This window comes from Melopsittacus undulatus, chromosome 2 (genome assembly GCF_012275295.1).
Source record: "Melopsittacus undulatus isolate bMelUnd1 chromosome 2, bMelUnd1.mat.Z, whole genome shotgun sequence".
NCBI lineage: Eukaryota > Metazoa > Chordata > Aves > Psittaciformes > Psittaculidae > Melopsittacus > Melopsittacus undulatus.
The window spans coordinates 43,428,519-43,453,218 of record NC_047528.1 but is presented as its reverse complement, the minus strand read 5'-3'; the positions used below and the strand labels follow the sequence as shown (position 1 = coordinate 43,453,218).

At 36.6% G+C, this 24,700-nt stretch overlaps 1 protein-coding gene across 6 annotated transcripts in view; it reads left to right on the top strand.

The window, feature by feature from the left end:
• The window catches only part of RBM26 (RNA binding motif protein 26), a 53,888-nt gene that overhangs the window by 14,318 nt on the left and 14,870 nt on the right, over positions 1-24,700 (top strand). The window contains exons 3-16 of one of the 6 annotated variants that reach the window (XM_005148119.2): positions 74-210; positions 1,629-1,717; positions 2,306-2,517; positions 4,277-4,537; positions 8,260-8,499; positions 9,915-10,055; positions 10,434-10,574; positions 11,557-11,668; positions 12,458-12,617; positions 13,983-14,147; positions 17,849-17,980; positions 18,971-19,042; positions 22,001-22,129; positions 24,231-24,305. In XM_005148119.2, coding sequence (XP_005148176.1) covers positions 74-210; positions 1,629-1,717; positions 2,306-2,517; positions 4,277-4,537; positions 8,260-8,499; positions 9,915-10,055; positions 10,434-10,574; positions 11,557-11,668; positions 12,458-12,617; positions 13,983-14,147; positions 17,849-17,980; positions 18,971-19,042; positions 22,001-22,129; positions 24,231-24,305 — 2,066 coding nt within the window. Of the gene's footprint in view, positions 1-73; positions 211-1,628; positions 1,718-2,305; positions 2,545-4,276; positions 4,538-8,259; positions 8,500-9,914; positions 10,083-10,433; positions 10,575-11,556; positions 11,669-12,457; positions 12,618-13,982; positions 14,148-17,848; positions 17,981-18,970; positions 19,043-22,000; positions 22,130-24,230; positions 24,306-24,700 lie in introns of all 6 variants that reach the window. The other 5 variants (XM_031048108.2, XM_031048109.2, XM_031048107.2 and 2 more) reach the window with 5 other exon arrangements.

Here is a 24,700-nt window from a genome sequence, read left to right as displayed (position 1 = left end):
ATTTTTTAAATTTTTAATCAAATGTTAACTGTATTTTGCATAATGAATATTTGTACACTCTCCTTACTTTCAGAAACTCAAATATTTGTGGAAAAACTATTTGATGCTGTGAATACAAAAAGCTATCTACCTCCACCAGAACAGCCATCGTCAGGAAGCCTGAAAGTAGAATTTTTTCAGCACCAGGAAAAAGAGACAAAAAAGGAAGAGGTAGGCATGGATTTTAAATTAAATGTATGTCTTTTTTTTCCCTCATTCCTGTAGTTTGCTTACATGGCTCAACTTCATCATGTTTGTTTATTAGTAATAGTCCCAAACTTGTCCTACAGCATTAAAATGCGTCAGAAGATTTGTGTCTAGTATGTTGAGTATTGCTGCACAATTTTTCTAAACCTAAGTGGGTGTTTCAAAGGTAAACCAAAGGGGTTCTGCTTAGCTAAATGTAAATAAAGCTGTTGGGTAGTGCATGAGTTGCAGTACAACCTACATCAGGTTTTTTGCTCAGAATTGCCATTGCAGATATGCTGCCTTTTAATTCATCATAAATCCAGGCTGCCATTCCAAATGGCAGTCCTCATTCCTCCAGCTGCTTTACCCAGATAAACTCCTTATTCTGACAAAATGTTTATGCTGCTCTTTGAGCCAGTAGAGTAGGTTTGTCCTTTTCAACAGCAGCCTATATTTGACTGCATTAAGGTCTTGTGAGACCTCACTTGGAGTATTGTGTACAGTTCTGGTGTCCTCAACATAAAAAGGACATGGAACTGTTAGAACAAGTCCAGAGAAGGGCCACGAGGATGATCAGGGGACTGGAGCACCTCCCGTATGAAGACAGGCTGAGAAAGTTGGGGCTGTTCAGCGTGGAGAAAAGAAGGCTGCATGGAGACCTCATAGCAGCCTTCCAGTATCTGAAGGGGGCCTACAAGTATGCTGGAGAGGGACTATTCATTAGGGACTGTAGTGATAGAACAAGGGGTAACGGGTTGAAACTTAAACAGCAGAGGTTTAGTTTAGATATAAGGAAGAAATTCTTTCCTGTGAGAGTGGTGAGGCACTGGAACAAGTTGCCCAAGGAAGTTGTGAATGCTCCATCCCTGGCAGTGTTGAAGGCCACATTGGACATAGTCTTGAGTGACATCGCTTAGTGTGTGGTGTCCTTGCCCATGGAACTTGATGGGCATGGAATGCAGGGGGGTTGGAACTTAATGATCTAAAGGTCCTCTCCAACCCTGACTATTCTATGATTCTGTGATCTGAACCTGCTAACGTGCTGATGAAGAGAAGTCCTTACTGTGTCAGTTGTTGAATATTCATGTCTTTCCAGATCCGTCACTGCACCTTAGTATGGATTTCTGTCTATCCGTAGCAAAAGCAGGTCTTACTTTCAGTGTAGCACAATAGGGGTGCTCATCCAGCTTCACTTTCGCCCAACCTGTTCTTTGAATATTCTAGAAATAGAAAACTAATATTATACGAAGGTTCTCTAATTGTTACATGCAAAAATGTTGTTTCAGTTCAGTGTTACAGCTGACTTTGCTTGGTATTTTGAATTTGTTTTATGTGATTGTGCAGAAGTCTCCATTGTAGTGTCCTCATGTTTTCGTCTAATGTATATACTTTAAATTCAGATTGTTAAAGAGGAAGAGCGAGAGAAAAAGTTCTCTAGAAGATTAAATCACAGCCCTCCTCAGTCAAGTTCTCGCTACAGAGATACCAGGTAATAAATTTTTTTAGTCTATTGTATTACATCAGTAAGAAGTTGGATTTTTGTGATGAACTTTCTGTATGGTTACCTAAGGCTAAAAATAAGACTTTTATTGCTTTTATGCATATGTAGTTACACAGCTAGTATATAAGTGATAGTGTAAACCATCTCAGAGTTGTGCACAACTATCACATTTGAATTTTAAGGTTAATTTTTATGTTAGATTTATGGTTTGTATGGCAACACTTATTGTGCTTGGTTACTGAGATTGAATTGTGATTTTTTTTTTTATTTGGAAGCCTTCCTTTCAGTAGCTGTGTAACTTTCTGGTGTTTCCAACTTGAGCAGGTATATTATTGGCAGAAACAGAATTTGCCTGTGTTTTGAAATCTTATGGATGGTAAAAGTAAAATGCATAAACCCAATGAAAGGATTTTAAAAGTCTTCTAAGAAGAAAGGAAGGATCATAGTTAGATTCCATTTGTAGGTTTTTTTTTTTTTAATTTTCCATTGCCATTTACTGGGGTTTATAATGGTGGCTAAGGCTTTAAATTAGAGCTTCATAATTCTTGTAATTAATTTACAAAATAACATGTTTAGGAGTCGTGATGAAAGGAAAAAAGATGACCGTTCTCGGAAGAGGGATTATGACCGAAATCCTCCCAGAAGAGATTCCTATAGGGATCGATATAACAGAAGAAGAGGGAGGAGTCGGAGCTACAGCAGGAGTCGAAGTAGAAGTTGGAGTAAAGAGAGATTGCGAGACCGAGATCGAGACCGGAGCAGAAGCCGGAGCAGAACACGAAGCAGAGGTACCAACAGTTGGTCTCTAAGACACGGTGAATGTTGCCTACACTACATTCCTGATGTGCCAAAATTTCTTCTGTTGTTTTTGGTTTTGTTCAAATTTAGCTTGGTTTTCTGTGGAAATAAGACTTATGTAATTATATTTTCAGTGCTTGTTTTCCCCTCTTTCCCTCCATTCTTCAGTACCTTTGAAAGTGTTGGCCACTTTTAAACAATGTTTGGAAGAGAGGCAGAAAAACCCAGTTTCAGGAAACTCAGAGTCTGGTTTGGGAAGATACAGAAATTAATAATCAGCTACTGAGAGAGAGCTGGTGGAAATCACCAGCTAAGGACTCTCAAGCAGAACAGTATGGCTCTGTTCTTTTTGTCTTGCCCCCTCCTTGGCAACATAGAGAGGGGCTGAAATTATTACAGTAAATATTTGCATTTGTGTGCATCTGTATTACGTCAGTATTGTAGTTTTTAAAATTAAACTTCTTTAAAAACAAAGCTGTATATTCAGCTGAGAAGTATGCTTTTTCTCCCAGTAGTTGTTTCTGGAAGTTGGAAAAGAATATTGAGAGTAATTTTATATCTTTGTCCTGTCTTAAGACAATGTGGAGATAAAAATAGTCTGATTTGAGTCTCCTTTGTATTATTTCTTTTGTGGAATGGGCCTTGATAACTCAGCCTTAAAAGTAGGTGTGTGGAGTTCCTGAAAATACGCAGCAGGTATTTTCGAAGCAACTTGCAAACGAGGAAATTAAGCAGTATGCAGCAGTTTAACTGGAAGATTACAGTGTGATTGAATTTTAATCGTGAACACAATGGTAATATCTTACAGACAGTATCTTACAGTGAAAGCTTTGTTTCTTTTTCTAAGCACCTTAAGAAAAGCTTTTTTTACCCACACTTACCTGCCATCATTAAGCATTTTTATTAATGTTCCTTTAATATGGGGTTATTTAAGTCTACCAGCTTATTTCATGACAGAACTTTTCTGTCTTAATCTGGATACTTACTGTTTATTTGATGGTAATATTAGAAAATGAAAAGAATAGTTTGCATGTGTTCAGAATAAAAGGTCATGTTACTGCTGCATCTGCCCAGGAGTGTTCCATACCTGTGAAGCACTATTATTTCCAGAGTTGTTGCAAAGCTTTGTATGTGATAAATATATACATTTGAATGCAGATAGGATGAAGATAAAAACATGAAGATACGGTAGTAGTAGTATCTCGAAACACTAAAGATACGTAACTTTTACATTTTTTCCCAGTGATGGCTAGCTTTTTCTTACCCATAGCTTCCTTTTATTCAGAGTAACTTTCCATCTGAAGTTCTTAAAATATACTCATCACCATAGATGATGTACTCTGCTTGAAGTTAAATAGTATTTCTGCTTTACTGTGGATGTAGCTGCTGTTGAAATACCCCAGTGGCTGACTGTGTACTTCTAAGATTATTATTTTTCTGGTTAAAACTTTGTAATGTAGAATCATGGAATTGCTGAGGTTGGAAAATACCTTTGAAAGTCATATAGTCCAACAAACTTTCACAAAGCATATAAACTGGAGCAGGTTGCTCAGGATCCTGTGTGGTTGGATTGTGAGAAACTTGAGAGTGCAGACTCTACAGGCACTCTAGGTAACCTGTAGAACATTTCAATTATCATTTGTATATTTTGAGGTGAACTGATGTGGAATGAAGATATGCAGGTTAGTGACTTAGTGGTGGAAATGTGCGGAAGGAATCATCCAGTTTAACTTGTTTGTTTTATTACAGAAAGGGATTTGGGAAAGCCAAAATATGATATGGATAGAACAGATCCATTAGAGAACAATTATACTCCAGTTTCTTCTGTGACAAATATTTCATCTGGCCACTACCCTGTCCCTACACTGAGCAGCACCATTACTGTTATTGCTCCTGCTCATCATGGGAATAACACTACTGAAAGCTGGTCAGAGTTCCATGAAGAGCAACTGGACCACAACTCCTATGGAAGACCTCCGCTGCCAAAGAAACGCTGTCGAGATTATGATGGTAAGTCTGTATTTTTTTGTTGCTTCCTGCAGCTGTGATTGGCCTCTTTCTGAAATAATTGAGGTAGTACTCCTTTCTTTTTCAGATCTTCTCTAATACTGTAGTTTTTCTGTTGCACAACTGTTGAATACAGATTTTATCCCATTTTTTATTAACTTAGCTTTTAGACAGCTTTATTAGTGTTTATATAGTCTTTTTAGGTACTAGGATTATTTTATGTAGATGAAAAATAGTATATTTAAAGTTATTAAAAAAATACCCAATTTTACCAAGGTTTTCTGTCTTAATGCCATGTTCACACCAAATACTGCATTTGGTAGTTTTGACCATGCTAAGCACTTTATTGACCTAACTCTTCCATCTTAAGAGGTAATTTTTAACTAGAAAGGTCTGGAGCCACAACTTGCCAGGCTTATATTAGCCCATTTTTAATTCGTAGGAGTTTCTTAAAATTGTGTGAGGTTTTCTGCTTACCTGTGTCTTAAGCTATCATTTTGCATGTCTTGCGCCAAATCCACAAAAGAGGCTACTGCAGTTGGCAGTGTCTTACCTAAATGCAGCCAGTCAACCTGTTAGCTGAGAAGAGTTTAAATTTCCCCATCAAGTGTTCTTCTGAGGTTTTTTTTTGTTGTTGCATACCACAATGACGACTTTAAGCTCTAGTTTTACATTCAGACCTGCTTAGTTGGGGTTTATTTAAGTAAAGAAAATGAGAGGCTGAGCTCTTAAGTATTGACAGACTTGTACTTCAGAAGAGTAGCTTTGCCAGTTTATGTCACAGCAGTACCGTGGAACAAGTAGAGTTGTGAAAGTGTAGTTTCTTTTGAAGTTTTCTTCTAGTGCAAACTGAGCTGCAGAATGTTGCATTGTCATGGTCTCCCAGCTCTACAAAGTTTTGTGTTTGTGATGGTTTGGGATTTTTTGTTTTTTGTGGGGGGTTTTCTGGTTTGTTTTGTGGGTTTTTGTGTTTTTTTTCTTTAGATGTGGTTTTTGTTTGGTTGTTGTTTGTTGTTTTTTTTTTTAAGACAGGAACAAAACTTGCAGACTAATAAACTTTTGAAATAACATTTCCAGGCTTGACTCTAGGACTTTGTGACTCTAATTTTGTCTTCTGTAGCAATTTGTTTCCATTTTCTAAGTATGAAGAAAATGGTAATGTGTTAAAAAACTGATGTAGTTGTCCTCAAATATTTATTGTTTTATTGGTTTTGGTTTCCACCCCACTGCATTTCTGACTGTTACTGAAAACTCTCAGTAGATGTCTCTTCTGTTTGCTTTTCTTATGTCTCTTTGTGTCTTCTAAACTTCTAAGGTCATCTCTCTCTTCAGTGGCTACCTGGTTCCAATGTACTGCCCGTCCTGTCTGTACTTTCATATTTTTTACTTGAGTCTCTACAGAACTTCTGTTAGTTCTTGATGTTTTAATTTGTATGTTCAGTAACTCTTTCTGAAGATGAGGTGATACAGACTATTTTAGGCATCATGTTTTAGGAAGTGGACAGTTGGCTTTCTTCCTGTTTTAACCAGAAGATGTTTTGAACTTTTACTTCATATTCAATTGTATTAGGGTTTGTTTTGTTGGTTTTTTTGTGGGTTTTTTTTTTGGGGGGGGGGGGCGGGGGGGGGTGTTGGGGCTTTTGCTAAACCCATAATCATAGAATCATAGGTTTGGGGTGGAAGGAACATTTAAAGATCATTTAGTCCAGCTGCTCTGCAGTGACAGACAGTGTCCTTGCAAGGGACATCTTCAACTAGATCAGATCTGCTCAGAGCTCTGTCCAGCCTGACCTTGAACGCTTCTAGGGATGGGACATCCACAACTTCTCTGGGCAACCTGTGCCAATGTTTCACCATCCTCATAATAAAAATTTCTTCCGTATATATAATTTCAGTATATATGCTTTTATTTTAAAACTATAACCCCTTGTCCTATTGCTACAGGCTCTTTTTTAAGAAGTGCTTCCCCATCTCTCTTACAAACCCCTTTTAAGTATTGAAAGGCTGCAGTAAGTTCTCCCTAGAGCCTTCCCTCCAGGCTGTGGAAAAGCCCCAACTCTCTCAGCCTTTCTTCATAGGAGAGGTGTTCCATTCCTGATCATTTTTGTGGTCCTCCTCTGGACCTACTCCAATACAGTGTAAAAGAAAATAATTTATATTAATTTTTGTGTGTGCATATTTCATATTTGCACATCTGTGTGTATATACACATATACAATACATATATATGTAAATAACAAATATTTGCTCCTACATAATCTCATTAAACTACAGCAAAATGTTCTAATTCTACCTGAAATAATTGCAAGAGACCAGTAACGAATGGTGTCCCTCAGGGATCAGTGTTGGGACCGGTCTTGTTTAATATCTTTGTTGCTGACATGGACAATGGAATTGAGTGTGCCCTCAGCAAGTGTGCTGATGACACCAAGCTGTGTGGTTCTGTTGATACGCTAGAGGGAAGGAATGCCATCCAGAGGGACCTTGACACACTTGTGAGGTGGGCTGATGCCAACCTGATGAAGTTTAACCATGCCAAGTGCAAGGTCCTCCACCTGGGTGGGAGCAATCCCAGGCACAGCTACAGGTTGGGCAAAAAGGAAATTCATGGTAGTCCTGCGGAGAAGGACTTGGGGGTGTTAGTCAATGAGAAAATGAACATGAGCCGGCAGTGTGCACTCACAGCCCAGAAAGCCAACTGTATCCTGGGCTGCATCAAAAGGAGCATGACCAGCAGGTCAAAGGAGGTGATCCTGCCCCTCTACTCTGCTCTTGTGAGACCTCACTTGGAGTATTGTGTGCAGTTCTGGTGTCCTCAACATAAAAAGGACATGGAACTGTTGGAACAAGTCCAGAGGAGGGCCACGAGGATGATCAGGGGACTGGAGCACCTCCCATATGAAGAGAGGCTGAGAAAGTTGGGGCTGTTCAGCGTGGAGAAAAGAAGGCTGCATGGAGACCTCATAGTAGCCCTCCAGTATCTTAAGGGGGCCTGTAGGGATGCTGGTGAGGGACTGTTCATTAGGGACTGTTCATTAGGGACTGTAGTGATAGGACAAGGGGTAACGGGTTGAAACTTAAACAGCAGAGGTTTAGACTGGGTATAAGGAAGAAATTCTTTACTGTTAGGGTGGTGAGGTACTGGATTGGGTTGCCCAGGGAGGTTGTGAGTGCTCCATCCCTGGCAGTGGTCAAGACCAGGTTGGACGAAGCCTTTGGTGATACGGTTTAGTGTGAGGTGTCCCTGCACATGGCAGGGGTGTTTGAACTAAATGATCTTCAGGTCCTTTCCAATCCTAATTATTCTATGATTCTATGAAAAATAATTGGAGTGAATTTTCTCATGTCAGAATTCTATAATATTAGCTTTATCTTTAATAGGGGGTTCTCAATCCCAGTATTTGCACTTTTTACTTAGAAGCGCTGTGGTTTTATTAATGTGATGATACCTAGATTTCATTTTTGGCTTTCACAATTTGTTACAATTTAGTGCAGAATTAATTCTTTAAGAAAAATCTGTTTTGTTTATTCTGCTAGATTGTTGCTGCAGTGTTCCTGTGTGCTGATTGTTAAAAATCAAGTCAAATAGTCAATTTAATTTTCTAACATAAATTTCTGCTCTTAATGTACACATTGCTGAATTACACGTAAAATGTTTAATATCTATTCTGAATCAAGCTACAGCTTTTCAATATTAACAATTCCTTTTGCTTTTGATTTTTCAGAAAAGGGTTTCTGTATGAGAGGAGACATGTGCCCTTTTGATCATGGAAGCGATCCAGTAGTGGTAGAAGATGTAAATCTTCCTGGCATTCTGCCTTTTCCAGCACAACCCCCTGTTGTCGAAGGACCACCTCCTCCTGGACTTCCACCCCCTCCACCAATTCTGAGTCCTCCTCCTGTTAACCTTAGACCTCCAGTACCACCACCAGGCCCCCTACCACCTAGCCTTCCACCTGTAACAGGTAATTAAAAAAGATTAAACCTCCCATTTTACTAGAGAATCCTGTGGATGTTACTTCGGTTGTATGCAGTGCAAAAAAAACTGCTTTAAGAATGCTAATTGTATTTTAGAAAGTTGTACTGTGCCCTGCTGTGGCATAGCTTACACCAAATATTTTTTTTTTCTATGGCAATTGTTGCGAAGTTGATTGGTTTAAAATTTACATGTTAAATATGAACCTTCAATATGGAATAGTATTTTAATTGTGCTTAAGCAAAAGCATGGTGTGGCAAAACTCAGTTCCTTGAGTTTTACTAAAGTCCACAGCTGACTACTATTAGAGAAGAAGTGAAAATCCTGGAAACAACCGATTTGGCATTTCATTGGAAATAATAAAGAGAATCCATTGCTGTATCAGATTTACACCTGGAAATGTAATTTGTGGTTAATTTTGAAACTTTTATAGCTAAAAAAGACAAATTCTTCAGCTTGTTTACTCTTTTATTGGAAAGCACTTTGGCTCAAGCACTAAAAAATGTATGAAGACTTATGTGCCTGGCTCTCCTTTATAAAACAGCAGTTTAGTATTCAGTTCCCTTGTGTGGTTTTAAAACCGTGACTTTAGTTTTTGTGAATATTTTTTTTCTTTTTTTGTTTTTAACAAGTTAGATGTTTCACTTGGTAAAATTATTTTGAGAGTAGTCGATATTTGATACTGCTTGGAAGTTTCTTGAACTGTTTTCATTTCCAGTTGATAGGATAAGATCTGAATGTATTTATTTCACATTAATACAGAGAGTAACTGTATTGATGGGATGATCAGTTCTTCCTCTCATGCTGTTTCCAGATGTACGTGGAAAGTCCAAATATGTGACTTTTTTCAGTATCTTTTTCCAGACACTGATTTTGCCAATGATTAAATTGAAGGTCAGACGTGACTGCTCAGCTTTGACATTGTCACAAAAAAAAAAATCAAACCAAACAAACCCTCCTCTCAGGTCCCTATGACTTTCCACTGGAGTTGTAGGTTTCTTCTTGGGTGTTCAGAAGAATAATTTCAGTCAAGCTGGTTATTATTGTGAAATATTTTTGTTATGCGCTGTTAAAAAATAGAATTTGTTTCTTTGAAGGGATTTTACAAAGCTTTAATGCTTTTCTCTTGGTGAAGGTAAATACTAGGTTAGCATTTTGCTTATAGCAAGAAGGTGTTTAGAGAAATGTTATAAAATTATTTTCTCTGTAATGTAAGCTCTGAGTCACTGGCTGATAGAGATGGTTTCATATGGATGAATGCTACAGCATCATGTCCATATACCTCTCACACCCTTTTATTTGAATATCTGTACAAACATTTCAAATCAATTTTCTCATGTGTTGACTGTAATGTAAGCATAGTGGATAATAAATGAATGCAATGTTTTCCTTTGGTTTTGACAGGACCACCCCCTCCACTTCCCCCATTGCAGCCTGCTGGCATGGATGCCCCCCCAAATTCAGCAACTAGCTCAGTTCCTACCGTTGTTACAACGGGTATTCATCACCAGCCGCCTCCTGCTCCACCCTCTCTTTTTACAGCAGGTGTAGTACTGAGGCTTTGCCCACAAGGTTTGCTAAATAGAATAACATTGATTCATATTATAATGTACTATTTAGAGATTATAGTTGTGTAGTTTGGGACAATAAGTTTGCATTATTTAGACTGTGACAGTAACTTTGTTTTTTTCAAAGTTAGTCTAGGACAGAAGTAAAATCTGCATGTAAAGTGTGAATCTGGAAGATGGACTAATATTTTCATTGTGTTTAAGCAGAAAACTTTGCATGGCAGGTTTTTTTAAGATAGTTGTTACATAACTCTTCCACTGTAACTGTATCTTGTAATTAAATGAAATAATGTATCTGAAACCTTAGGAGGTTTAACTGCAATTTATTTTAATTAGACAATTTTTTTGTTACCAGAAACGTATGACACTGATGGCTATAATCCAGAAGCTCCCAGTATAACAAATACTTCAAGACCTATGTATAGACATAGAGTACATGCCCAAAGACCAAATTTGATAGGACTCACATCAGGTGATATGGATCTACCACCCAGAGGTATGCTTTCAAAGCTATATTCAGTTTAGCTTGTTTTCTCTTATTAACACAGATTGAGGCAGTTTTTAGAGAATATAAAACTGCATTTCTTTAAAACCTTCTGGAGTTAAGAGAAGTTCAGTTGAATAGGGAATTTTCATCATAGTTGCTTTGTGTGTGCATTTTTACAGGTAAAATGAAACCTCTTTCTAGAGTATGACACAGTTTACACTTGGCTGTAATAACTGGTCACTTTATACATCTTCTATACAGAAGGCTTCTATACAGAAAGGCTGCCACAGAGAGGAAGGATTCATTTTTATTTGGTAGCAGGCAGTTATGCATGAGTAATTCTAACGTCATAGTTCCTGTGGCCCTGAGGAGCACCAGCACACAAAATGAGAAGGGAAGAAGAATAAAACAGTTTTTGTTTAAATGTGTTTTAATTTACCTTTGTATGTATTTGATTTCATCTTACTATGTTTCTGTTAGTGTATTTTCAGCAAGGGGTCCCTCAGTGTGATTCCTCTTCTTCAGTAAGAGTGATTCCTCTCCCACCTCAAATTTTCTCCTGGGTGTTAGTGCTCTTGAGTACTGTGCATTTCCTATTATGAGAATTTTTGTGCATGCCATCAAATGGCAGAATGGAGGTGTTGGCAGAAATGGTGTGAGCCTCAGAGTATTTCATGGGACATTGTAAATCAGTGCAGAGTGCAGTCATCTTAAGGCAGATGCCTTCTGTCATACCTCTTTTGTTTTCCTGTGTGTGATATTACCATGACAAAATGAAAGTTATTAGCTGTTTTGGTCTGTCACAGCATCTCTTGATAGTTAAGAGAAGTCTGTGACCAAGATATTACTCAGTTTCGATGAGGATCGTCATAATTTCAAAATAAACAACTGTGGTTTTCAATGTAAATCCAATGTGAGCAGAACACCTTTTTACAATCAAATACACAGCAAATGAAAAAAAAAAAAGTAAAATATTTTCATCTGTTTACAGAAAAACCTCCTAATAAAAGTAGTATGAGAATAGTGGTAGATGCTGAATCCAGGAAAAGAACAATTGGTGCTGGTGATGCTGGAGTTCCTACAAAGAAGACTTGGTTTGACAAGTGAGTGATCATTAACACAAGTTTGGCTTAATAGTTGGAATTCCGTGGAGCTCTTTTCTGCAGTATGAAACATACATAAGTCTATATAAATTGTGAGCAGGTTAAACTGAATAAGCTGATTGTACTAAAATAAATAGTGCTGTAGAGTGTCTTCACTCTCAAAGGCAGTCTTCTCTCAAAGGCAGTATAGAGGTAGCTGAAGTTGCTTTGGATCTACTCCCAAGATTTACTCCCTGAAATTGGAGTTATCTAAGAAACAGAGGTGCTGCAGTGTGATAGTTAGAGATGACTGGTTTAATTTTGAAATGTGAATTGTATCATTGCTGTTTCGGTTTGAGTTGCCAGGTATGTTACTGACAAAAATGTAGGGTTAAGTGCTTAGTGTCTGTGTATACCTGGGGTGACAAAAGTTGGAAGGGATTTGAAGAGATTACTGGGACTGAGGAGAGCCTTGAAGTAATAGTTATTCGAACTGTTAGTGGGGAGATTCCATGGAATAGGTGAGAAGTTGTTTTTGGAGGGAAGCAGTGTGGAAAATAGGACTTACTGGTACAAGCAGAGTTGTGAATTGTCTCACAGATTTGTGCCTTGGGATATGCTGAGACTATCAGTGGAGAAAACTGCAAGTGCATGGGCTTGTATGCTGTACTCTTCTACACTTCCCTAAAATTGCCTTTTTTTTTTTTAACCTCTGTCTCATGCACACATGCACCTGTGCAAGTGTATACAATTTAATGTTGTGTTTTCTAGCTTGCTATGGATTTCTGGCTTGATTTTTATTTGTTGCAGGCAAAATTTTAACAGAACAAATAGTCCAGGTTTCCAGAAGAAGGTGCAGTTTGGAAATGAAAATACAAAACTTGAACTGAGAAAAGTTCCTCCAGAACTTAACAATATCAGCAAACTTAATGAGCACTTCAGTAAGTTTGGCAACTTGGTCAACTTGCAGGTAAGAGTCAACAAAGAAAAGGCAGTAGGCTTCAAATTAGTTGTAGTTGCTAAAAGAAGAATGCCAGTTGTGTTTTAACTTGTTCCCTGAAACTGTTCTCATGCTCCATCCCTGGTAGTGTATGCTCCATCCCTGGCAGTGTTCAAGGCCAGGCTGGATGAAGCCTTGGGTGATACGGTTTAGTGTGAGGTGTCCCTGCCCGTGGCAGGGGGGTTGGAACTGTATGATCATTAGGTCCTTTCCAACCCTAACTAATCTATGATTTTCCTAACTTGTTTCTTAAACATGATCTTATTGATTTTCATGGAATTGTCATTGAAAAAGCAGAAATAAAGTGTTCTGGTCTTTTATGTTTTAAACAGATGTTTTCCTCACAGATAAGACTTCAGATATATTGTTGAAAACATAGAAAACTGATTGGGAATATGTGTTCCTTCACCCCTTTTCTCAAGTTTGGATCTGATAGCATAAACACTTTGGGGTTTTGGGGTGGGGTTTTTTTTTGTGTGGGTTTTTTTTTTTGTTTTTTTTTTAGGGAGAGAAATTGTAAACACAGAAAACCTGTATTTTTTATCCAGAAAGTCCTTGTGTTGTAATTACTTTTTAGTGCCACAGTAGAGGCAGTTTGTTCCTTATAGTTACTTCATGTTGTATCTATGACCCACATTTATAAATATGAATAAGCAAACAATTAGAGAAAGATAGGAATGAGATGCAAAGAACTAGGGCTTTAGGCTGATACTACATATTAGTCTCTGTATATGTAATGTCAGTATTTCAGACCAAGTCTCTAAGGGGCTCAGACCAATCTTTCATTCTCAAAGCTTCAGATGCTAACATGTTTTTATGTTGGCTTTCTTGTTTGCACTGAGAGACTGAAAGAAGATGTGTAATACAATGTGTCTGTGTACTGATACAGTACAGAATAAATCTCCTGTGCCTGCCTTAACACTGAGGGAATTAAAATCTCTTATTTGCTCTGTTAATTCTCAAAGGAGGAAAACCAAAATCAGCTACTTCGTCTAGATCTGATACTAGACCCATGTGTTTTTCATAGCAGTTTACTTCAGTGATCCTTCCTCTTTCAAACTCTTACTCCCAATTAGAAATACTGTTTGGCTGTTTAAGTGTTTTACTTAAGTTTGTTGTTAAAACTATTCTGAAAGTTTATTAGCTTCATCTCAAGATTGCTTCTTGACACCAGGTTTTTGAAACAGAATCATTTGTGTGAAGTGTTCATCTAGTGACCCATACTGGGTTTAACTTGCAGGCTTCTGAGCCTTGAAACTAGTGATTATATGATAACTGAGGCACAAATGAAAATCCTACATGCAGTAAGTTTTGTTCTTCTGTTCTGAATCTTAGGTTGCATATCAAGGTGATCCAGAAGGTGCCCTCATTCAGTTTGCCACACATGAGGAAGCAAAGAAAGCTATATCAAGTACAGAAGCAGTATTAAATAATCGCTTTATTAAAGTTTATTGGCATCGAGAAGGCAGTGCACCACAAATCCAGACTACCACACAGAAGGTAGAGGATCTAATTCTGTTCTATCTACAATGTGATGTAATGTTATGTAAAATGCAGTCTTTTAAACGTTAAAAAACAAAAAAGGAAATTAAGTACTTAAGAAATAACAGATATTTCACGTACTTCTTTTCCAGAGCTTACCCTTTAATTGTAGATTCTTTGAACTCGAGTACAAGGTTCAGGAGTTGATAAGACTGAAGGTATTTAAAGAAAGCCCTTGTGTCATTTACAGAGAATTCCACTGTCATTTCATGTGAAGCAAGGTTCGATCCTGTTGTCTGCTGAAGTAACATGTATTTAACTAGTATAGTCTTTTTCTCTTATGAGCATAAGAAAGAGTTATATACCTGTTCTTGGAAGATAATCTCTGTTTTCTTCCAAAAGGTGCTGTTTTTTTCCAGTCTTTTCCCTTTTCATGTTGGGCATGTATACTGCTGTAGAAAGATGCAGTACAATTTGTTTTACAGAAAGATGCCTATATGTATGTGCAGATATGCATGCATGTGTATGCAGAGAGGACATACAACAGTGTAAGAGAAGAGTTGTGTTAGATTAGTTTTGTGGGAATGGATCAGGGACATTTTACATTTTTAAGTGAGGAGGGAAGTGTTAATATCCCTGGCATCCACTGAGAAGATGCATGGGAATGGTTCAAAGCTGCACCAGGGGAGATTCAAATGGTGACAGTAGGAAACATTTCTTCACGAGCGGGTAGTCGAACACTGCAGCAGTCCTTGTAGAGGAGTGGCTGATGCCCCATGCCTCTCAGTGTTTAAAGAGGCTTTTGGATAATATGCTTGGGTAACATGCTTAAATTTCTGGTCAGCCCTGAAGTGATCAGGCAGCTGGACTAGATGATTGTTACAGGTCCCTTCCAACTGAACTAGAATGAATTGCACAGTAGAGCACCTGTTGGTTGTTGATGCAGGAGTCACGGACAACGCGGAGACGATCAATATGATCAAACGATTGCCAGACTATTAGATACAGTGCTCCTTTTATACCCTTACACCCTTATGTAACAGCCTTGGATACTGAGCTCTAATTGGTTAGTCTAGAGATTACTATCATTTACAAAGCTAATGTTTATAACTTGTTATAACTGCGATTAAATACCTTACTCTAAAAATACAGTGGGAAACTACAACCTTGACAGAGATCATTCTCTGTACGTTTTCAGTGGAAAATTACAGAAGCCTAACAAGACAACTGACCTTGCTTATGCCTGCCAAGAATCTTCTTACTTTACAGTAATAAGGCTCAGGGTATAGGGATTGCTCACTATGTGGCCTTGGCTCTTTAAGAATTCCCACAGTTGGTAGTTGTGATGTGCACAGCAGCACTGGCAACTTTTTAAGAATATGAAACAGCAATTACTGTTGTAGAACTTAGATTCATAACCCATGGCAAGCCAAATCAGATTTGTTAGCAGGCATAGTGGTTCTACTCAGATGTAAAAGTAAGCTTGGATTCTCCCAGGTCTAGTAGGTTACTAAGTCTTGTCAGTTAGCTCCTGGTGTGCAGCGAGTCCTTCTAGATACCTGCATATCCTTTTTTTATTGGATTTGCTGTCAGCGTGGAGCAACGGATTTTGCACTGAGAAAAACATGAGGGAGGCTGTGTAGAAGAAACCTTCACTTATTTATATACACTGATATAATAAACAAATGAGTAGTTAGAGGTTTCTTTCAACTGCTGTTCTAAGTTTTGAATTCCTTTCTCTAGATGGTGTATGTCATCATCATTCAGAATCAGTGACCCAGTCTTCAATAACAGTCCTGCTGTAGGACGTTTTAACAGTTTGCTTTCTCTCCTCCTTTTATGACAAATGCCCTGCTTTTTATCTACCAAAATGTAGTTTAAACAACAACTATCTCACTCTCTCCCCATTTACCATCCTTCAGATTTGAATTTGGAATCAAATTTATATGTATCTTTGGTCCTTGATCTGAACTGGTGTTACCCAAATGGTATTTATTTTCTAAGCCTGACATTCATCTCATCAACCAGAAGAGGGCAGTGGAGTATGTCATTTGTATTCCTACAAACATCTCTCTTGAGAAGGACAGCTTGAACAGTTACTGCAATCATCTCACTTGCTGATTATGTTGTTACAGCTTGAAGTATTAAGTCTGTATTTTCTAACAAATACCTGATCTGTAGATTTGCTGTTTTGCAAAACATCGGTTTTAAATAGATGATAGAGGGTGCACAGTGCCAAGAACAATGTAAATGGAAATTCAGATTTGAAGTGCAATGCTTTCATGTTCTTCTACCCTAAAATACAACAGTTATCAAATTGTTGAGCCAGTAAACAGGTATTTTTAATTCATAAGTGGTTCAGGAACATTAATATTTACTTCCCTTTACATTGAAAGTGATATTTGATTGTATATCTGCAAGTACTATGGAAACTCTTAAAGTACTTCACAATCTGTAAGTATTTGAATTTTTGTCAGGATTTCTGGTGTGTTAATTACAGCTGAATTAATTTCGCCTGTATTTATAATGGCTTATAGCCAGATTTTTTTCCATCAGGCATTAAAGAAAAACTTTTGATTTTTGTTCCAGTGTAAAGTCAGTCAGCTTTTAAGTTGTCCCTTCAGTAGTATTTGGTCCTCCACAATTTCTTGAGCATTTCTGTTTCCTCAGCAGGATTACTTCAGAAAATCCTTGCTGTGGAAATTCTGAGAGGAGTGGAAATACTAAGTAAAGGTGGTGGGGGGAGTCAGTCATAGTAAATCATCAAATAAAAGGCTTCTGCCAGGAAGCAGAAATATGCTCTCCATCTGTGGTAGCTAAAACAAGAAGTATTTGGCTTAAAAAGCAGTGCAGGAAATTCAGGTTAGATGTTAAAAAACATTTTCTAATGCTAAAGGATACTGAAATATTTTTGCCTGGAGAGGTGATAGGACCTAATTCATTGGAAGACTGTAAGAACTAGATTGATGGATACTGTCAGTAATGGCTTAGGTATAGCTGATTTTGCCCTGGAGTGGAGGGATGTGTTAGGTGACCTCCTGAGGGTCATAAATATGACAGGAAGCTTGGCTGGGAGCGTACTTGTTTTTTGGTCTTAAGTGTTTGATGTTTCTGTCAAAGAAAAAAGGCAGGGTGTTACCTCTTGGGGCATATCTGTGGTAGGTTTGAAGATCAGCTGCTCTGTTTTCTTTTTCCTTGGTCTCATGAGTGCATGTCTTCATATCTTTCTTTTTCTATGCTGTACAAGTTAAACACATAGCAGATGAAAAGTTACAATTGCTGTAAAAAGCAGCATCTTTATGATACATGTTTGCATTCTGCCTTTCCATAACTAAATGGGTGATGATGAAAGATTTGTGAAAGGAATCAGAAGACTGCTTATTACCTTTTATTCACTTCTAACAGGTGGAAATTAAGATGGTCTGAGGAAACGTGATTAATAGAAATAGACAAGCATTGTTTGGTTGTGTCTGTGAGCTGTAAGTGCAAAATAGATACTATTGCTGTATGCACTACACAAATAGTCAGTATAACATCCTAAATCTCATGAAGTGTTTATTTTTGCCATCAGGTAAAAAACCTATTGAATGATAGAAAGGAAGAAGTATAAATCTATATATCATTACAGCAATTTCATTGTGTATTTGTTGAACTACATGTATCAGCTTTTTCTTGTTAATATTATGATGTGCTCTTTTGGGGGTGGGGTGGTGTTACAGGTAATACAGCCCTTAGTTCAGCAACCCAGTTTACCAGTAGTGAAACAGTCTGTCAAGGAGCGATTAGGTCCAGTACCCGCAAGTAATATTGAACCTGCAGAAGCACAGAGTGCCAATACAGAAGTCGCTCAGGTATGTATAAAAGTAAAAAAATAAGTTGCACATTTTTCTTTCTGTAATAGGTTCTATACTGTCTGAATGTATCCATTACAATTACTCATTTAGTGCAAATACATATTTATTACTAATAAATGCATCTAATTTGATAGTGAGTGATGTTTTGATATTAAAGTTTTCTTCAATGCAATGATATTCAACTTTCTTACTGAAGCATATAGTACTCAATATTTAGTATCATAGCTTATCACTTACTTTAAAACCTCTGAAAATATTTCAGTAGTGTTATGTTAAATTGCAGTTTTCATATTGCGAATTAAAGTTGATTTCTATCCAAATAAGTGAAAGTTACCTGTTTTTAATATTATGTCTGTTAAACAGCTAAAACCATTAGAGACTGGTGCTCAGCATCTAAAACTATTTTCAGTATTTGTATATCACCCTTAATGAAAGGGAGAATGTATCCACAGTAGTAATATGAATGACAGTCTGGCATGTTTCTCCCACTGGAAATAGCCTTTAAATTTTTATTATCTCAGAGCTATTTCTTTATGAGCATTGTACCACTGCTTTAATTTTACATCCAAAAAGGAAGACCACCATGCTTCATTTGTAGTTTAAATTCAAATGACAACTTTATGCAACTGATGCCTGCAAATAGCAGATTGTAAACCACAAAATCTGAAGTGTATTAAAAAAGGCCTGTGCTGGCCACCGTGTTATGGACTTCCGGGAAAAAAAAAATTGCAGTAAAATCTTCAATTCCAAATTTGGGGTTATCTTTGTCTTACCCAGTTTACTTATAGATGTATATTAACTTTTCAATCAAATATTTAAAATTCATTTCAGCAGCTGCTTTAATTATTTTTCTTGTATTTTTGGTCAAAAGTCTATTGCTTTATTAGTTGAATACTCTTTTGTGAATTCCTTACATTTGCAATTACATAGGAAACTGTAAACTGTTCATAAATTATATGTACTATAATTTTGTTTTTGCTTTCTTAGAATGTGACTAAATTATCTGTGAAGGATAGGCTGGGTTTTGTGTCAAAGCCAGTTACTCCAACCACTGAAAAGGTAAGAGAATGTCTCATATTGACTTTCTCTCACATTTAATTTCAGTAGAGTTAATTTTATTATAAAACCCTGGTATCAATATTAATTTTGTTTCATAACTATGAATGAAGCTATTTATTAAATATTAGTCTTATAAAATATTATATATCAAACCTCAGCTTAGCAAATAGCTAAATTATTATAAGAATTAAAAAGCCATGTTAGGACAGCAGCTGCTATTCTGAGGGTTTTGTTTTACTATAGTAGGTTTCATTCAGTCATGAAAATAACTAGATATGTTCCAGGGCCTTTAGTTGTAAGGAGAATACAGAAATAAATTTTAAAAATAAATAAATTTTAACACTACATATGAATCTATAGAAAAACTTTCTATAAAAATGTTTTGGGGCTTTTGTGTCCCTTAAAAGGTGATGCTGTAAACATTTACCCTTACTTGGTCTTAAAATTTGCAGTAGTTATGGAAAGATAAAAGTGGAAATTAATCAGTATAGACAGGACAAAGGAGACATAAGGTGGGAAAGGTGGTTATATAAGGATTATGTGTTTTCCCTGGTGGTTGCAATTTTCAGAACAGAGTTGTTGATGTGTTTACTTTAGCAGCAAAGCTTGTGATATATGTTTAAAGATCTCTTTAGCACTATGGGGGTCAGACTTCCCCAGTGTTTATATTTATTTGTGAAGACTTTTGGTAGAAAGGCAGCAAATTTTACTTGGTAACAAGATTCCTTTGCCTTGGTGTTTTATTAGGAATTGGCTTTATCTGAAATGAATGAAGCATCCGCTGCATTTCCCATGTCCCTCATGCCTTCTTACAGTATGGCATTTATAATGCATTTAGTGGAATCTAACAACTAAAATCAGCTCCAAAGATGTGTTACTGTACTTAGCATACAATAGTAATAATACTTAATGTTGAGTTGTAATATAGGAGGGTATCTCTTTGACTCATTTCAAGCTGAGCAATCCACCAAAATGCATTCATCTTGGCTTCTTGCCTGTATTTTGTTCTTGGTTTGATTAGTTGTATTCTTGTTGCCCTCAGTTAGTTGTAGATAAATTAGTTCTGAATTTTTGCATAATATACTCTAGACATCTTTAATAATAATAATAGTGACTAATACTGAATATTTCTGAATAGTATACTGTAGATAGCTTGTACATTTCTGAATAATAGTTCTGATAAGTTCTGAATTTCTCAACTACATTTTGCATAGGAGCTATATACTTTAGAAATAAAGAAGTCTGCTTCAGTTTGAGTGGATTTTTTTTTTCTTATTCTACTAGAGTTGAGTTATTCTAAACATTTGTTTTCCACAAATAGTAAATCCATGCTAAAATGGTTTTCTGCTCTGTTGTCTTATAGTACAGACTGATTTTGAGTAAATTCTAGGCTGTTCACTGGACTGGTTGTGAAGCAGCAGTTTGCTTTGGAATTTTTAGTAGGGTTCTGAAACTTGGTTTGACCTGTTTTATGAACTTGTGAAGATTACGCTATTTCTTCTTTTGAACAGTAGTAAGGGATGTAGAAGACGTTAATGTGTTGCTTCCTACTCTTGTAGATTAGTTGATGCAGGTAATCTATTGTGGCATCTTCCTTTAATTATAGGAGATCAGGAAGCATGGTTCACTCTGCCATGAAGACAGTTCAGGATAAGATATTTTTGTTTTTACCTGGTCTTCTGTTTGTTTGTTATGTAGCCTGTCCTAAAGCTTCTCTGTAATAGGAACTGTATGACTTGGATATGCATATGTTAATGTACTTTCATAAGTTTAAAAGAAATTGCTTCATCTCCATTCTAATGGCCTGCTTAGAGCATTTTATTATCACCTTTTATAATACTTTATAACATGCTTTGATTTTTATTCTCTCTGCTCTTTGTACTCTGTGGGAAGAAACAGTATAAATAGCACAACAAAGTGAAAACCCTATATATGAAGCATTCCTGTTGGAAATTCTTGTGATCTCTTATCTTTTCTGTCTTTATAATGTTTCTTGGCTGTCTCTTTTGTGCTTTTTTTTTTTTTCCTCTTCTGTTGGTGGCCATCGTGTCTTATTTTATGGAGTGCATGTTGACCAATAGACTTTGCATGCATCTTTTAATTTTCCACACATCTATAAAGTATCTTTAAACTCCTGCATAATTGCTGTGATTTGCTAACAAGCTGGACAAGATAATGCCTGTATTATTTCCAGCACTTAGGCGTGGATTTGTCAATACTATTACAGCCTTAATGTCCTTAAGGAACATCCTAAGAAAACAGAATAGTCCAGATCTTCAGATATTGTGAGGTATACATAGTATACTCTAGACAGCTTGTAAAGTAGACAGCTGTGTTCCCACGAAGTCAGGGTGAAATTTCAGGCCTCATTACAAACGTAGGAAGGAGAATAGAGAGACATAGTATTCTCTTCCTTTGCTGTATGATATTGAAGATTTCCCTGTACTTGAGGTACTTCTTGTTGATTGTGCAAGCTCAGTTTTCATGAACTGAATATGAAAAGGAACTATTATATCTACTTGGAACCTTAGTCTCTAAAATTATGTTGAATTTTTGCCCCAAAAATTCATGCAGCCATGAAAAATTATATTTTAAACTCAAAACTAAAAAATTACAGACTTCAGTTATACTCAGGACCATCACAGTCTTCTGTTTCCTTAATTATGCTCAATTACTTAAAATTTTAGGTATTTGAAACTTGGAAGTACATAGGACATCTCAATGGAAAGGATTTATAACTGATGCTTATAATCCTTACATACCTGATGTGATGCTGCCTCTTTAAAAATGATTTAACTTCAGCAACTCCAAATATAGTTGTTACACTAAATTTTTTATATTCCATATCATCAAAACAGACAAAAGAAAAGATGCTTATGTATTTTTAAGCACTCGTGTTTTTTTTTAAAAAGAAACTGAAATTCACTGGCAAAAGAATAAAATGATTTCCTTCTATAGGTTTTATCCACTTCTACTGGCTTGACAAAAACTGTGTACAACCCTGCTGCTTTGAAGGCAGCACAGAAATCTTTGCCTGTTGTTTCCACTTCCGTGCTAGACTCTAATGAAGCACAGAAGAAAAAACAGGTAAATTAAATATACTTCTTTATAAAATTGACTTAGATTGGGAACTCATGGCCACTAGGGATAGTACACTATGTATATTCATCTCAAGAGCATAGATGAAACTAGTTACAAGATCACATTCACTATGATGGTTTCTTTTCAGAGGACAAGAAAATTCAGCATGGTTTCCTAGGCTTTTTCAGTGTATGCTCAGACAGTGCAAGCAGGTTTAAAACTCTCAAATTCAAAATGTGAAATGCTTTTTTCCTGCAAGCAGGATTTCCATGTTTAGGCATGAATTGTCTATTGAGTGAGTAGTCGCAATTCTTCTCTCTTAAGCCCTTCTGGAACTGCCCTTTAACATCAAACCGGCCTTTATTCTCAGTGTATTTTGTACTTGTGACCAAAATTATCTTCACATGAGAGAACTAAAAACTGCATAACCCTGCATTTTGCTGTTTCCAAACTATAAGTCTACTGCATCCTTTTTTACTTTTTGCATAGTACTAGGTTTTCTCTTTTTCTGAAAGGAGAAATGCAACAAAAATGCATTTGGCCTTGACTAGCTTGCTCACCTGTAATTTCGCTTGCTTAGAAGTTTCAGAAAAGGCCAGTAAGTCTCCTTTTTCATATTTATTCTTTTAATTTAGAAAAACTAAATCCAGGATATTTATCTTGCTGGTTTCAAACTACAAAGTAAGAGTTCAGTAGTGAGTTGGATTCAAACAGACATACTGAAATCAGTATAACTGTTAGACTATTAGTAAACTTATGTACTAATGTCTAATATAATTTGAAAGAGCAGTTTATAACTGCATGTCCATTGTGGTTTTGGTGCAGACTTTAAACAAATTGCTTCTAATTTTGGGATTTCATTTAATGATTGTTCCCTCAAACATGTTTTTCAGAAATAGAAGCTTTACTTTTCAAGTTTAGATGCTAAATGCCTGTGAAACGGCAAAAACCTTGTAATAAAATTATTGACTCTTAACAGCTGTAGGGTTTTGGTGATTTGGTTTTTGTTTTGGGGGGGTTTGAGAGAAGACACTGGAGACATGCTAAGTGGCTCTTTTTCATGTGATCTGCTCCTTCCTTTCTTCAGACATTTCTGTTACAATATACTAGTACTTGTGGAAAAACATGATTTTGTGGGACTCCCTCCCATCTTTGCTCGTGTTTCCCTAGTTTTTCTTAGCATTCATCCCCTTGTCTTATCTTCCTTTTCCCTTCAGAAAAAACGTTGCACATGGGATTGCAAAACTTAACATTTCATGCAGTAGAATTTGTCAGTATTTGGGAAGACATACAGAACTTTTACTATTTCCTTTTTATGGCTGTTGTGCATTTACACTCTTTGTATAAAATAATCCACTTCCAGTCTGATCCCAGTTGATAATTTAGAGATGCAAAATAATCTTCTTCCTCTCCTCTTTTGTCCCATTAAATATGTTGATATCAAAGCTCTTGTTTTCTGCAAGTATCCTGCTAAGATCTGTACATTCTATATCTGAGAGCAAGAAGCAGTTGCTTTCTCAAGCAGCATTAATGAGCACAGCAGCTGTGGCATTTCCTCTTGCGTCTCCTTTCGAGTGAAATATATTGCAAATTTATCAGTTTAAATTAATTTTGATTTGCCCATTGCAATGTCAAGTTTCTATTTTTAGCAGATTGGGTGGTTAGTACTTGTCACTTCCAAGTTACAGCAGTCAGATGCAAAAGAGATGGTTTTAATTGGGTAATGCATTAGTTTAAAAAAACAGGATATATTTTCTCTTTGCTTGGAGCTTTACTGGAGAATGTGTTTTAATTGATGCACTTGATTTGCAGTTTCTTTCAAGATACTGACCTTACACATTTAAACTCTTGTATGTTGTACCTCTTGCACTAGTGTATTACATTGCCTTTCAGCTTTCATTGGACTTGTGTGTTTGCTTTGTACGTAAGTAATAATGAAGTCTTCCTGGCACAGATCAGACCAAGAAAGATATTAGACCTTTTGCTCATTTGGTGATGCATTGCTTTCAAATCATACTGGAAATTACTGCTGTAGAGTTGTCAGGTGTATTATTCTTCTGGTATTATTCAAAATCCAGAAACTTTCTATAATTTTTTATGCTTCTAGGATGCATTACGACTTCAACAAGATGTGAGAAAAAAGAAGCAAGAAATTTTAGAAAAGCACATTGAAACACAGAAGGTAAAATGTTAGCATTAAAGAAAGTGAGCAATTCAGTTGTAAAATCTCAGTTCACTAGAAAGTATTTCAGAATTTGTAAGCATGAGCTTTAATACTGACCTATAAAATAAGCACTGTCTTAGAATGGTATTACCACATGATTTTAAGTTTTAATGTAATTTGTCTTGTTAGTTGAAATTGCCTAATTTGGGTGCAACATGCATATGTTCTGGGAGAAATGAAAGCCTGAGTGTTCGACTTGACAAGAGCAGGTGTAGAGAAGTGTGCATGACTGCACTTTGCTTAGGAGCAGAAATTTAAAAATTGAATTTATATAAGTCTGTTGGGCAGATCTGGCCAAGTAGATACCAGATGTTCATTAGCAAATAATCAGGGATTCAGATAAAATTTTTAAC